This window comes from Teleopsis dalmanni, chromosome 1, assembly GCF_002237135.1.
Source record: "Teleopsis dalmanni isolate 2A chromosome 1, ASM223713v2, whole genome shotgun sequence".
In the NCBI taxonomy this organism is placed as follows: domain Eukaryota; kingdom Metazoa; phylum Arthropoda; class Insecta; order Diptera; family Diopsidae; genus Teleopsis; species Teleopsis dalmanni.
In genome coordinates, this window is record NC_051846.1 from 150,764,365 (window position 1) to 150,776,348 (window position 11,984).

The following is an 11,984-nucleotide window of genomic DNA, read 5'->3' on the forward strand; positions in this document are numbered from 1 at the left end:
TTTAGTTTTATGATGCTATTAGTGTATATATTTATATATTATTAAATTAAAATAAATTTGTGTAACAAAGCAACATTCAAAATTCAAATTTTATTTCAAATATTATTTACCGAAAAATTTTCGAACAAATCAAACGAAAGTTTTTAGTGCTGCCAAACTACCGTCATTAATAAACCCGAAATTTGAGAGAATAAGAAAGAGAGAAAATATGACATTTGTATATTTGACGTTTGGCAAAAATTATTTTACGTGGCCGCTTATTGCTTCAACAAACAAATTGTGCAGTTGTTAAATTATTTTTCAATTGCATTTAAGACAATATATTAGTTGCAAATATTATTGATTAATATGAATTTAAAATTGCTTCTGACATTTTCAATAGTATTACTATTACGTACGACAGCAGCGTTTATAGTGACTGTCGACGCACACAATGAAGAATGTTTTTTCGACAAAGTTGAAGGTGGCACCAAATTTGGTGAGTTAATTAAATTATATTTAATAAACAAATAAAATATAAGTTTCATATATGTAGGCATTACTTTTGAAGTAATCGAAGGTGGTTTTCTGGATATTGATATCAAAATTAGTGGTCCCGATCAGAGTATAATACATCAAAGTGAAAAGGAATCATCTGGCAAATATACATTCGCTGCGCCCGTAACAGGATTGTATAAAGTTTGCTTTAACAATGAACGCAGTAGTATGACACCTAAAGTGGTTATGTTTTCGATTGATTTGGGTGAGACACCACACCGTGCACCGGGTGCACCAGGTGAAGAAGAAGTTGGCCATACAAAACTTGAAGATATGATACGTGAATTATCAGGCACATTGACAAGTGTTAAACACGAGCAAGAATATATGCATGTTAGTAACATAATTATTATTGTTTATTTGTTTAAGATAATGTATATTAAAAATTTGTTATTCGTAGGTACGTGACAAAATTCATCGTTCCGTTAACGAAAGCACAAATTCACGTGTTGTGCTGTGGTCCACCTTTGAAGCTCTGGTGTTAGTACTTATGACAATTGGACAAGTTTATTATCTCAAACGTTTCTTCGAAGTAAAACGAGTTGTGTAGAATTAAAATTTATTTATATAAATAATTTTAAATAATTTAGTAACAATTTTTAAAGCATATTCATCAGGTTTTGATTTGTGGCAATGTAATTTAAATAACTCAAAAAAATAGTCCTCATTTTTCAATCATTTTGTTGAATTTTTTTCCTTCAAATATGATAGCTTCAAAAACCATTTTTTTAAATAAAAATCGGAAAGCGAATAATGTTTTATTAATAAGCGTATGTAGTTGAGAACAATGTCAGCAAGTAATGTATATAATTTTTGCAGTAAAATAAGTTAACGCATTTGTATAAAGTAATTATTCTGTAGTAAATATTAAAGCGAAATGTTATGACGTTAATGTTTTAAAAACAGTATCTATTTAATGCTGAACACAAATGTACAGTGACTAATGTATTGGATGATTGCATTACTCTAATCCTGCGCATGATTAAGCCAGTCACGGACTAGTGTATTCCATGAAATTGTAGTACATTGAGAGTAGTCAGCTAAGACTGCTGACATTACTGATATTATTTTCCCTAGACTGGTAAATGGCACAGAGTTTATTCCGTAAAATAAATAAATACATAAATATGTAATTCTCTTTATGGAAAATAACCTAAACACAAATAAAGAAAATCAATTTAGGGTGAATGGAAACATTTGTTAAGCAATTGCCATTTGATATGAATCTCATCTACAATAAAAAGCCTATTTGTTAGACATGGAAATCATAATTTTTGTGTTATCCACTATTCCAACGCATTTGGTCTTGTATTGGTCTACTGTGGTATTGTGTCAACCCAATAATTTGTAAGGATTTTTATTAACAATTTACACAATCCAGTGGTTTTTCGAAGTTGTTAAGATCAATTTTAATTATTTATAATATTTACATTTCATACCACACACTCATGAAAATTATTTCAAATTCATTTACAAACTTTTGTAAAGCTCGCATTTTCTAAGCAATTTTTTCCTATACGCTATAGCGAGTCTAATTGTTATTAATTATCAATTGTGTTATTAATAAAAAATTCAAGGTTCGAAAAGAATATGAGAAATTAAACCATATTCTAGAAAAATAAAAAATTTACGCTAATCATGATAATTTGTCATAGTTTCAATATGAGTAGAACATTAAAAAATATCACATATATAAATATTTTATAAGTGATTTATAGAAAAAACTTTTGGAAGTTTCCCTTAGTAATTTATGTGGCTTTCTTAAACAAATGGTGAAACATTTACTAAAATATTTCAAAATATATTTAACATCATATACCAAAATTTAAAATAATGCATCATAATATAAACAAATACAACTCTGTATGACGAATATATTATATGCAGAATAAAAATGTAGTAATACGTGTCTTTATAATATTATTTTTTCATTGTTCTGCTACATTTACAAAAATTATTATTATACCTGTTTTTTAATGTTAAATAAAAATTTTTTCCCTACAAAAATTATTCTGAAAGTTTTTATTCACTCTAACTGCATTTATAAATATATAAAGATTCAAATGCAACTCTGCAACAGAAACAATTCGAACAAAAATTAAGTTGAGATATTAAAAAAATAAACTTTTATTTTTAATATTATATGAAATGATTTGAGCGGTATAATGTTCAAACACTAAAAACAATAAGTAGTGAAATTAATGAACCCATCGTAAATATTCTCATAAACTAATTTTACATATAATATCTTATTATTACTACGCATTTTCTCTTTATATATATATATATGAATGTTCATTATTAATTTTTTTTTATAAATTTTGATTGAATATGAAATACAGAGAATGTAACTTTTAATATGAAAAATAAAAATTAAACTATCTCTGTTTGACGATATTTTCCCTGTCTAAACTCGATAGTATAGCATGCTAAATTCATATTATGTGCCACAGGGTATGCTAATTTGCTAAAATGTTAAATTCGAAGTTTCGAATCAGCTGTTCTTGACATATTTGTTTATTGTGCTATTTTTTGCTAGTGGTTTAAGAAGTTGTTGACATATTGTATTATATCTTTTATAGCGCAAGTTTTAGTAATTTAGATTTAAAAAAATGGAATCTAAAAGACAACGCAGTAGAACTTCTTCTGGCATTAGGTGGCACACAGAGGATCTGGAGTTATTGCTAGAAGAAGTAATTAACAGAATAATAAAGGATCCAAATTCTTTTGAGGTAAAGTGCGCTGGCGTGACATGTAATAAAAATTTTACGTGTATTTTCCAATTTACAGACGCCAACATCAATTAAATTCTACACAAGCATAATAGAAAACAATGTTGGTTTAAGGAAATATAGTTGGGTGTCCATGCGGGATAAAATGAAAAATGTAAAAGCAAAATATAAACAAGCCATAGAATGGCGCGAGCAAAATGGGCAAGAAGAAGAATTTGATAGCACAATCACGGGTAAGATGTTAAATATTTTATTTTTACTTATTTATTTGTGAGTTAATATTAAAATTAATTTTAAAGTTAAGTTAGAATAAGATATTGGACTGCTAGGTCCTTCGTCCTTTAAATGTCCTTCATCCTTAAAATGTCCTTCATCCTTAAAATATAGAAACACACTGATGGTTTAACACTCATGGCATTTTTACTGTTAAATAAAAACGCCATGATGCTAGACAGCAATGTGTTTCTGTGATTATTTAGGATCCATTGACTTTCTAAAACAAGTTTTTTTACAGACTCGATTAATAAAATTTGCCCATATTTTGAACAATTAGATGCCATATTTGGGGATAGAAAGCCGGTAAACATTATTCGTTCCCCAATAAAAATTCAACAAAAGAATCAAAAACCAAAAATAAACACGGAGCTCACCTATTTACAACAGTTGGAAACAGATCGTCTATTATATAAAAAGGCAAAGCTAGACATTGAAGAAAAAAAATTCGATTTCGAAAAAGAAAAATTTGAGAGAACTTTTGCTTTGGAAGAGAGGAGATTAAAAATGGAAGAGAAAAAAATAGCTGAGGAATTAAAACTTAAAAATATCGAAAACGAAGACAATAAAGAATTGGAATTAATTAAAATAAAACTTCAGCATGAACTAGAGCTCAAGAAGTTAGAATTAAGTTTAAAATAAAACGATAATCAACAATAAATGTAGTAATATAAAAAAAAGATTAAATAAAACACAAAAAATTTCTCATCTAATATATATAAAGCCATGGACGTAGTCAAAGGAGCCGTGTGGTAAAGGGGGTCCCCTTTATAAGGTTATGGATCTATCCTACTTAATGTGTGAGTAAAACATTTCCAAAACTGTTAAAGTTCGTCTAGGAAGCATGGGAACGAGATTTGGGAAGTATGATTCTATTTTTATATCTTATTTTACTTTAATACTGAAAGAAATGCATTTTATTTCATATTTAACATCGTTGAATCGTTTTAACACAAATAAATTTCAAATTTTAGTTTACTATTTGACTACATTCTGCTCACGTTCTTGGGTACGCCCTTGTATGAGATCCGGAGTTTCCTTTTATAATATTAAAAGTACAATTTATTTTTAAGCTTAAAGCTTATGCTTTTCAACTCAGCATTTTTGATTACATCTTCACTATTCCATAGACTGTAATAGGAAGCAGAGACCAATCTTCTCTCTATCACAGGACATGTAGCTATCTGCTTATGGGGAACATATTTAATTGAGATCTTTGTATCAATTCGAAATTTAAAGCTATTGAAATGCGTTTTCAGTAAACCGAATGGACTATATAGAAGCTAGATATTCAAATTCATTTGTTTGATATCTGATAGTTAAATCGATTTTTTTTGGAAAGGATTTATTAATAGTTATATTTAACTTATAAGCGCTGTCTCGTGCCGCAAATCCAATAATATCCTTTAATAATGTTATGAATTATATTGGATTAAGGTTAATTATTTTTACCGAAAGCTACGCTTCTTATGACCACAAATAAGGTTTTTCCCTATCTTTTCTTTGCTATTCGAATTCTTCTAAATTATTGTTTAGTTGAATATTGCTGTTACAGTGAAATATTCACCTCAGGATCTACTATTGGTCTTATATGTAAAGCACTTTCACGGCCCTCATTATATGCAATGCAATAGAGTATCTAATGAATTTCTTTAGTTACTTAATTTTGCAGTTTATAGCAGCATTGGCAGCTCTTAGTCCATTACACCACCAATTTCGTATAACTCAATAATTTTACAAAAAGATACACTTATCCAACAAATGTTTTTTTTTGTGCTGTTGATATCAACTTTAAAATCACGTCAATTTTTTAACTTTAACGAGGAAGAATTAAAAGGGCTGCTGGAACTTTTGACATATCATGACTTTACCTATTACCAAATTATCGTAGTAGTTCTTATGATTATTCAATAATAGACATTTTCAACCTTTTCTTTTTTTTGCCGGTAGGTGGAAAGCCACAGCATGAGACTTGAACCCACATAAACCACATCAACCACATAAACATGCTCGAGAGGTGGAAATAAGAATACTCTCGAGTTGCGATGAAAATTTTCAATGTTTTAAAATTATTTTATTTTATAGTAAATAAAATTAGTGTTTCCATTTTTTTGATTAGTAATTTTTAATCCATTTTAACAAAACCTATTACTTTTAACATTTAATTATATGTACAGTTAAGATGGTCTACGAAGTAGAACGAAATATGTATATGGAAAAATTTTTTTTTATATATGAAAATGATTTTAACATTAAATTAGTGTTATTAATTAATAACTAACTTATCTTAAGCCTGTTTAAATTAAATTTTATTTAAAGTTATTAGTTAAATTCCTTGTTAGTTAAATTTTGCATGCCACTTCCATTTTAATTAAAATATAGTTTCGAGTGTTGGCAGCTCTAGCAAATTCTCTTTGCCATTAAAACTCAACTGCGACCTTCACTGAAGCAATTTTGTTGGCTCTCTGTTTGGCTTTTGTTTACTGATTAATCACTTTTTGCATTAAACAAAATGAGCTTTGCAATGAGATTTCATTTAAAATTTTAGTTACAAATAAATTTAAGAATAAACAAAAAACAAAAAGAAATTTTTATATGTCTCAAATAGCCTCAGGCATTTTTAAAATAAAATGTTGAATTGTGATATTAGTTTCCACTGCCTCCTGTTAATTTTCTTACCAATTTGTGCGGCACTTACGCCCGCAGAAAAGCCGAACATACTATTGGTATTAACAGATGATCAGGATGTAGCACTGGGTGGAATGATGCCTATGAAGCAAGTACAAGCACTATTGGGCAAAGAAGGTGCAACATTCAACAATGCAGTAAGCACACTTAGCGTTTATATTAAATGCATATAAAATATTTTGTTTATTTAGTTTACCAGTTCGCCGTTATGCTGTCCATCACGTGCTAGTCTACTCTCAGGAAAATATGCGCACAATCATCGCACAACAAATAATTCTTTAAGTGGTGGTTGCAATGGTAACTACTGGCTCAAAAATGTCGAGCCGCATGCTTTGCCAGTTTTATTACAAACTGCGGGTTATCACACATTCTTCGCCGGCAAATATCTCAATGAGTATCGTGGGGAAAAAGTACCTCCCGGTTGGAATGACTTCCACGGATTACATGGCAATTCAAAATATTATAATTACACTTTACGTGAAAATGCACAAAACGTTAGTTACACGAACACTTATTTAACTGATTTGCTCAGCAGTAGAACCTTGGAGTTTTTGGGAAAACCAGAACTTGTTAGTGCACCATTTTTTGCAATGGTCGCCACACCTGCACCACATGCGCCTTTTATACCTGCAGAACGTCATCGTAATAGTTTTGCTAATATTGAAGCGCCACGTACACCAAATTTCAATCACATCTCTGAATCACTTGGTAAATAGTTTCTCTTTACATAACATATATGAACTTTAATAAACACTATTTTATATGAACTTTAGAAAAACACTGGTTGGTAGGCAGTTCTAAGCTCATACCAACAAAAACGCTCAAATTAATGGACACGTACTTTCAACAACGTTGGGAAACCTTATTGGCTGTTGATGAACTAGTAGCTACAGTTTGGAAACTTTTAGCTGATCAAAAGAAATTAGATAACACTTATATTATCTTCACATCTGATAATGGGTATCATATCGGACAATTTGCACAACCTTTCGATAAACGTCAACCATATGACACTGATATACGCATACCACTGTTAATGAGTGGTCCCACCATACCAAAGGGTATAGAAATAAATGCGCCCGCAGTATTGGTGGATTTAGTGCCAACTATACTTGAATGGGCACAACTATCAGACCAAACAAATGGTGATGGCGAATCGTTGCATGCATTGCTGGTAAATGCTGTTGGGTATGATGCTTTACTTGATAAACAATACACGCGAAGTTTGTTAGTACAACACTGGGGTGAGGGCAATGTTGACACATATAATGCAGAATGTCCTTGGAGTAAGAAAGATCGGTTGACAGAGTGTACCATAGAAGGAGCTTGCCATTGCCAAGATGCTTGGAATAATACATATGCGTGCATACGTCATTTTAGTTACAATACAAATAGATTGTATTGTGAATTTCGTGATAATGAGGTTAGTTTAAAAAATATATTTTTCATATGATGATTTTAATTATGAAATTTTGTTTTTATAGAATTTTGTTGAAGGATATGATGTAGATGATGATCCTTTCCAAATGACAAATATGGGTTATGAGTGGTTACCTATAGAACGTGCTTTATACAGTTTAGCTTTACAAAATTTAACAAAATGCGCTGGACCTTCGTGTCGGGACGTACATATTTAGAAACCTTTTACTTTTTTGTACCTCCAATTCTGTTCTCATGATGAACCAAAAATTTGAAAAACTAAGTCGAAATTATAAGAATTGTTTAAAAAATATTGTTTAAAAATTATCTCGTTATTAATATAAGGGCCATATAAATTTTTTATTTAACCAATTATAGTATGTTATGATTTATCGCTAAATTGTAAGTAAAATAATAGAAACATCTATGTATCGTATACTTTGGATTGTTAAAAATTAATCTAATATTTATGTTAAAATATTAAAAATTTTAATATGCGCACACCATTAAAATTTGAATAGTTAAAATAAATATTCAATTATTTATTTATAATTGATAAAAAGGATGAAGTGGAAGAAATAAAAGCTTATAGATTAGTGTTTATTTTTGTTTATATTATTATATAGTATTTATTAATTAATTTTTATTTTTGTTGTTATTATTATTGCATAGTTGTCTATATAGCTATCGCCGATGTTACAAAGTTTGTTTGACTTCTTTCTCAGGCCTATATATATTAATATATAAATTTATATATATGTATTATATATTATAAAAATATAAATCTTATATATAAATATAAAGTTATATATATTTTATAAAACAAAAATATAAACTAATCTATAAACTTTTATTTTTTCACTTCAGTCTTTTTATAAATTATAAATTGATTTCCAAATTTAATTATTTTCAATTTTATTATTAAAGTTGTTAAATAAGTCAACTGCTAACTTTGCAATTAATTATTGAATGTCATTAGTAAGTATGTTTTTTTTTTGTATGGATTTTGTATAAAAAACGAAACTTGTCCGTTTTATAGCAATATACGTAAAAGATACTAGTTTTATAAGTTTCTGTGGTTTAAATTACAATAAAGCGATATTGCATTGTTTGGAATGAAATTTAGTATTTAATTACCACATTGGATGGAAAAATTATAACAAAAGTTTAGATTATATAAAAATTTATTTTAAAAAAAATATGTAATTTTATATTTCGAAAAAAAAAATAATCTTAAACTATATTGAAATTTGAAGGAATCATAATTAAAATTATTTTTACAAATTGATTAAATTGTTACTTAAACTCGAACGGTAATCGATCATTTAAAGCTAAGCATTTTTAGGCACTTAACTTTTAAAATAGTTTATAAAAAAATTTATATATATATATAAATATATATGTATATATAAAAAAAAATTCATTGTTTCTTGTTTGCTAGTTTATTCAAAATTACTTAATCGACGAATTTCAATTTAATCAATAAATTTTTTTTTTTTAATTTTAATTTGATTTTATTTAATACGAAAGGTCAAGTGTTTCATTGCCTTTATATAACTTAGAATTTATATATGAAGATGTTATTATCTTCATGCAGTGTTATGGAGCTAATATGAGTACTATATTTGTGTATACTTTTTAAACGGTTGCTCTTCGGATGAGCATATTTTACTTATTAATAGATTAAGATGATTTAGTTGATTTTGTTGATCTTGTTATTTAATCGGCATTCTCTTTGCCTGTATTATTTTTATCTTCATCATTACTGCTCGTATGCCAGGTAAGACGCTCTTCATAAAATTGTATAACAATTTGTGGACACTTTACATTAGCCTGCTTGGCAGGCACTAAATCGGCTTCCTCGCTGCCTTTCCACTTCATTAGAAACATGAGCTCTCCAGATGTATCAGTAGCACCAATAATTTGTGCTGGCTCAAGGCCCCTATCAAATCCCATGCACTTGCGACCATCGCGTTCATCTTCGACAACCTTTCTTTTATTTTTGGAGTCGTTAAGCGGTGTTGAATTAGGTCGCTTTTTGTTATCTAAAATTAAAGAAAAAAAATATTAATTTAAAATTAATTTTTAAAAAAATATAATATTAAGTATATTTAAGAATTTATCTGTTGGTAATAGACCTTTTAACATGATGATATTCTGCTGGAACAATTAACTATTCAAAACTAATAACATATAGTATAATAACATATATATGTTAATATAGAAATTGTATAAAAAAAAATGAATATGGAACATAAAACAAATATGCGAAATATACTCAAACTGATTCAATATCGAAATACTCAATTTTAGTATATTGAAAGAGTTCGAATTTGTATTCGTGCTGCTCAAACAACGAAATATTTAAAACAAGAACATTGAAAGAGTTCCATTTGAACTGCTGAATTATAGAATATGCTCGCTTTCTCAGAACATAGGTTTTCGATTTCGAATATACTCAATTTCAGCTGCTCGAATCGCGAAATACTAAATTTTAGAACTCAATTGAACACAGCTGATTACAGTGTGTTGCAAAAAGTGAGCGACACTCGATAGTTGATATTTTATAGAAATGTGATCTCAAGATCGAATGAACTTTTGCAGGTACCTGCCTCAAGATGCCTCAAAATTTCACTCTGGTGAGGATGCACCTTCATTTTTCTATATAAGAAACGCAATAATTTTGAGAAAATTTAACTACAAAAATTAAACTATAATTAAATAAATTTATTTGATCAATTATCAGCAGTCTTTGGAATTATTTGTTGAACTTTATTCTTTGTGTATGAATTTTATCAAATATATGATTAAAACGTATATCATTTAATAAATGAAGTTTATTTTTACCTAAAAGATATAAAATGTTCTTTGAATATTAAAATTATTCAAAGCTAGTCGTTGGGTGCATCACGCGGTGGTCCGAAATGGGTTAAACACGTTCAAATATCTATAATTAGTGACCTTTCTAATTATTTATTGGACTTTATTATCCGTATATTATCCAAATGTCCGGCATTAAACTAAGCCTAAGTAGAAGCAATAATTTCACGTGTTTTAACCAAACGAGCCAAAGCTGCACAAATCTTTTGTTGTTCACTTTTTTTTTTGATTTTTAAAAGCTAATTTTTTTTACAGATACAAACTAAATATGGACTTTTGAAGCCAATGAATATTTCGAAAATCCATTGATGGTGAATAGCTGACAATACTTGAAACTGCTGCATCGTTTGTTAGTCAAAAATTCAAACAAAATAAATAATTTTGTTGATATTTAGTATTACTTAAAAAGCCGGTCTATTAATAAAATAGTTTTCTTAATTGACATTAAATTATTGTGATGTTATATGGAGATACTGCATATAAAAAAAAATGCATTACCGAAAGTAGTTAGTGAAATTTAAGTGAAAAACTATTCTTAATGAACCGACACCGGCTACACTTCCTACAACATTTTATTCCCAAGTAATATATCAGTGTTATAATATAATAATATTCTAATTATTACATTATCTTAATATTCGCAGTTCTGAGTTTAAAAAAAAACTGTGTTAGTTACAAATGCAGAGCATATAGTACCTTTTTTGGACTTGATGGATTCTTCATATGCGGCGATCAAATCAGGACAGTCTAAATTTTCTACAGGTTCCCAAGTATTATCACTTCTTGGATAACCCTTCCACTTCAGGTAATATTCAACCTGAAAACAAAAAATTTACAATAAATTAATTTCACTTTGGAAGACTACTTCAGCATTAAAAACTTGCCAACCTTGTTGTTTATTACACGTTTGTCCTCAATACGCTCTACCGAGAATTCTGCAGCCGATTCCGACTCTGTAGCCATTTTAAACCGTGTGTGCTGTAAGGAAGTCACATTTATTAATATTATATATATATGTTCAACACATTTTAATACAAAAATATACAAAAAAAGAAAAAAACCAAAAAAATGTAGCAAATTTTTTATTAAAATCACACAGCAATTTCGGTGGTAAAATATAAATCATTGGGAAGGATGTAGCAAATGTTTATACCATAATTTTTTTTGTTGTATTATTACCTCTTCGTCTTTTGAGTTTAATACTTAAACCTATTAAATATATATATGTACTTTTTTTTATATAAATTTTCACTATATTGGTTGCGTCTTGTTCGTTTCCCTCTTTCTCGACAGTGTTTCACTTCACTGTAGGTAAAGTACTCAAATTCACTACGAAATGAAAATTGCGTACTTTCTGGTATTGTCGTATGTTTTTATATATTTTTAAAAATTGTTTTATTTAAATGATTTTATTTTTTAAAACGCAAGGTTGCTTTTTTAATATTAATTATAGTT

The 11,984-nt window shown here is 28.4% G+C and overlaps 4 protein-coding genes across 7 annotated transcripts; 3 read left to right on the forward strand and 1 right to left on the reverse strand.

Moving 5' to 3' along the window:
- Nucleotides 1-118: 118 nt before the first annotated feature.
- On the forward strand, nucleotides 119-1,220 carry LOC119669350 (transmembrane emp24 domain-containing protein 2-like). The gene is made up of 3 exons (XM_038079200.1): nucleotides 119-478; nucleotides 536-870; nucleotides 938-1,220. Exons 1-3 carry the CDS (start codon nucleotides 349-351, stop codon nucleotides 1,085-1,087), a joined length of 615 nt encoding a protein of 204 aa, XP_037935128.1. The 5' UTR covers nucleotides 119-348; the 3' UTR covers nucleotides 1,088-1,220.
- A 1,825-nt stretch (nucleotides 1,221-3,045) lies between these two features.
- Nucleotides 3,046-4,191, forward strand: LOC119669351. 2 transcript variants are annotated; one of them, XM_038079202.1, is made up of 3 exons: nucleotides 3,046-3,269; nucleotides 3,328-3,502; nucleotides 3,823-4,191. In XM_038079202.1, the coding sequence occupies exons 1-3, from the start codon at nucleotides 3,150-3,152 to the stop codon at nucleotides 4,182-4,184; spliced, it is 657 nt and encodes a 218-aa protein (XP_037935130.1). In that variant the 5' UTR covers nucleotides 3,046-3,149; the 3' UTR covers nucleotides 4,185-4,191. The 2 variants fall into 2 exon arrangements, with proteins under 2 accessions (XP_037935130.1, XP_037935129.1); XM_038079201.1 differs by having other exon boundaries at nucleotides 3,050-3,269; nucleotides 3,784-4,191.
- Nucleotides 4,192-6,024: 1,833 nt separating this feature from the next.
- Nucleotides 6,025-8,094, forward strand: LOC119669353 (N-acetylglucosamine-6-sulfatase-like). Its single transcript, XM_038079203.1, has 4 exons — nucleotides 6,025-6,367; nucleotides 6,422-6,938; nucleotides 7,004-7,653; nucleotides 7,715-8,094. The coding sequence occupies exons 1-4, from the start codon at nucleotides 6,173-6,175 to the stop codon at nucleotides 7,865-7,867; spliced, it is 1,515 nt and encodes a 504-aa protein (XP_037935131.1). The 5' UTR covers nucleotides 6,025-6,172; the 3' UTR covers nucleotides 7,868-8,094.
- Nucleotides 8,095-9,283: 1,189 nt separating this feature from the next.
- Nucleotides 9,284-11,910, reverse strand: LOC119669354 (chromobox protein homolog 1-like). Of its 3 annotated transcripts, none has more exons than XM_038079207.1 (4): nucleotides 11,760-11,910; nucleotides 11,418-11,507; nucleotides 11,226-11,346; nucleotides 9,284-9,694 (listed from the first exon to the last, which is right to left on the reverse strand). In XM_038079207.1, exons 2-4 carry the CDS (start codon nucleotides 11,490-11,492, stop codon nucleotides 9,369-9,371), a joined length of 522 nt encoding a protein of 173 aa, XP_037935135.1. In that variant the 5' UTR covers nucleotides 11,493-11,507; nucleotides 11,760-11,910; the 3' UTR covers nucleotides 9,284-9,368. The 3 variants fall into 3 exon arrangements, with proteins under 3 accessions (XP_037935135.1, XP_037935133.1, XP_037935132.1); XM_038079205.1 differs by having other exon boundaries at nucleotides 11,709-11,910; XM_038079204.1 differs by having other exon boundaries at nucleotides 11,683-11,910.
- Nucleotides 11,911-11,984: the final 74 nt, after the last annotated feature.

What these genes read in the sequence shown, in the direction of transcription:
- LOC119669350 (XM_038079200.1), top strand. Translation starts at nt 349, where the DNA reads ATGAATTTAAAATTGCTTCTGACATTTTCAATAGTATTACTATTACGT. An exon ending in TGAAGGTGGCACCAAATTTG is followed by an intron (nt 479 to 535) that starts GTGAGTTAATTA and finishes TCATATATGTAG; the next exon opens with GCATTACTTTTGAAGTAATC. An exon ending in ACGAGCAAGAATATATGCAT is followed by an intron (nt 871 to 937) that starts GTTAGTAACATA and finishes TGTTATTCGTAG; the next exon opens with GTACGTGACAAAATTCATCG.
- LOC119669351 (XM_038079201.1), top strand. Translation starts at nt 3,150, where the DNA reads ATGGAATCTAAAAGACAACGCAGTAGAACTTCTTCTGGCATTAGGTGG. An exon ending in AGGATCCAAATTCTTTTGAG is followed by an intron (nt 3,270 to 3,327) that starts GTAAAGTGCGCT and finishes TCCAATTTACAG; the next exon opens with ACGCCAACATCAATTAAATT. An exon ending in ATTTGATAGCACAATCACGG is followed by an intron (nt 3,503 to 3,783) that starts GTAAGATGTTAA and finishes GTTTTTTTACAG; the next exon opens with ACTCGATTAATAAAATTTGC.
- LOC119669353 (XM_038079203.1), top strand. Translation starts at nt 6,173, where the DNA reads ATGTTGAATTGTGATATTAGTTTCCACTGCCTCCTGTTAATTTTCTTA. An exon ending in GTGCAACATTCAACAATGCA is followed by an intron (nt 6,368 to 6,421) that starts GTAAGCACACTT and finishes TTGTTTATTTAG; the next exon opens with TTTACCAGTTCGCCGTTATG. An exon ending in GTGAATTTCGTGATAATGAG is followed by an intron (nt 7,654 to 7,714) that starts GTTAGTTTAAAA and finishes TTGTTTTTATAG; the next exon opens with AATTTTGTTGAAGGATATGA.
- LOC119669354 (XM_038079204.1), bottom strand. An exon ending in AACGTGTAATAAACAACAAG is followed by an intron (nt 11,347 to 11,417) that starts GTTGGCAAGTTT and finishes TTTTGTTTTCAG; the next exon opens with GTTGAATATTACCTGAAGTG. An exon ending in ATCCATCAAGTCCAAAAAAG is followed by an intron (nt 9,695 to 11,225) that starts GTACTATATGCT and finishes CTTTAATTTTAG; the next exon opens with ATAACAAAAAGCGACCTAAT.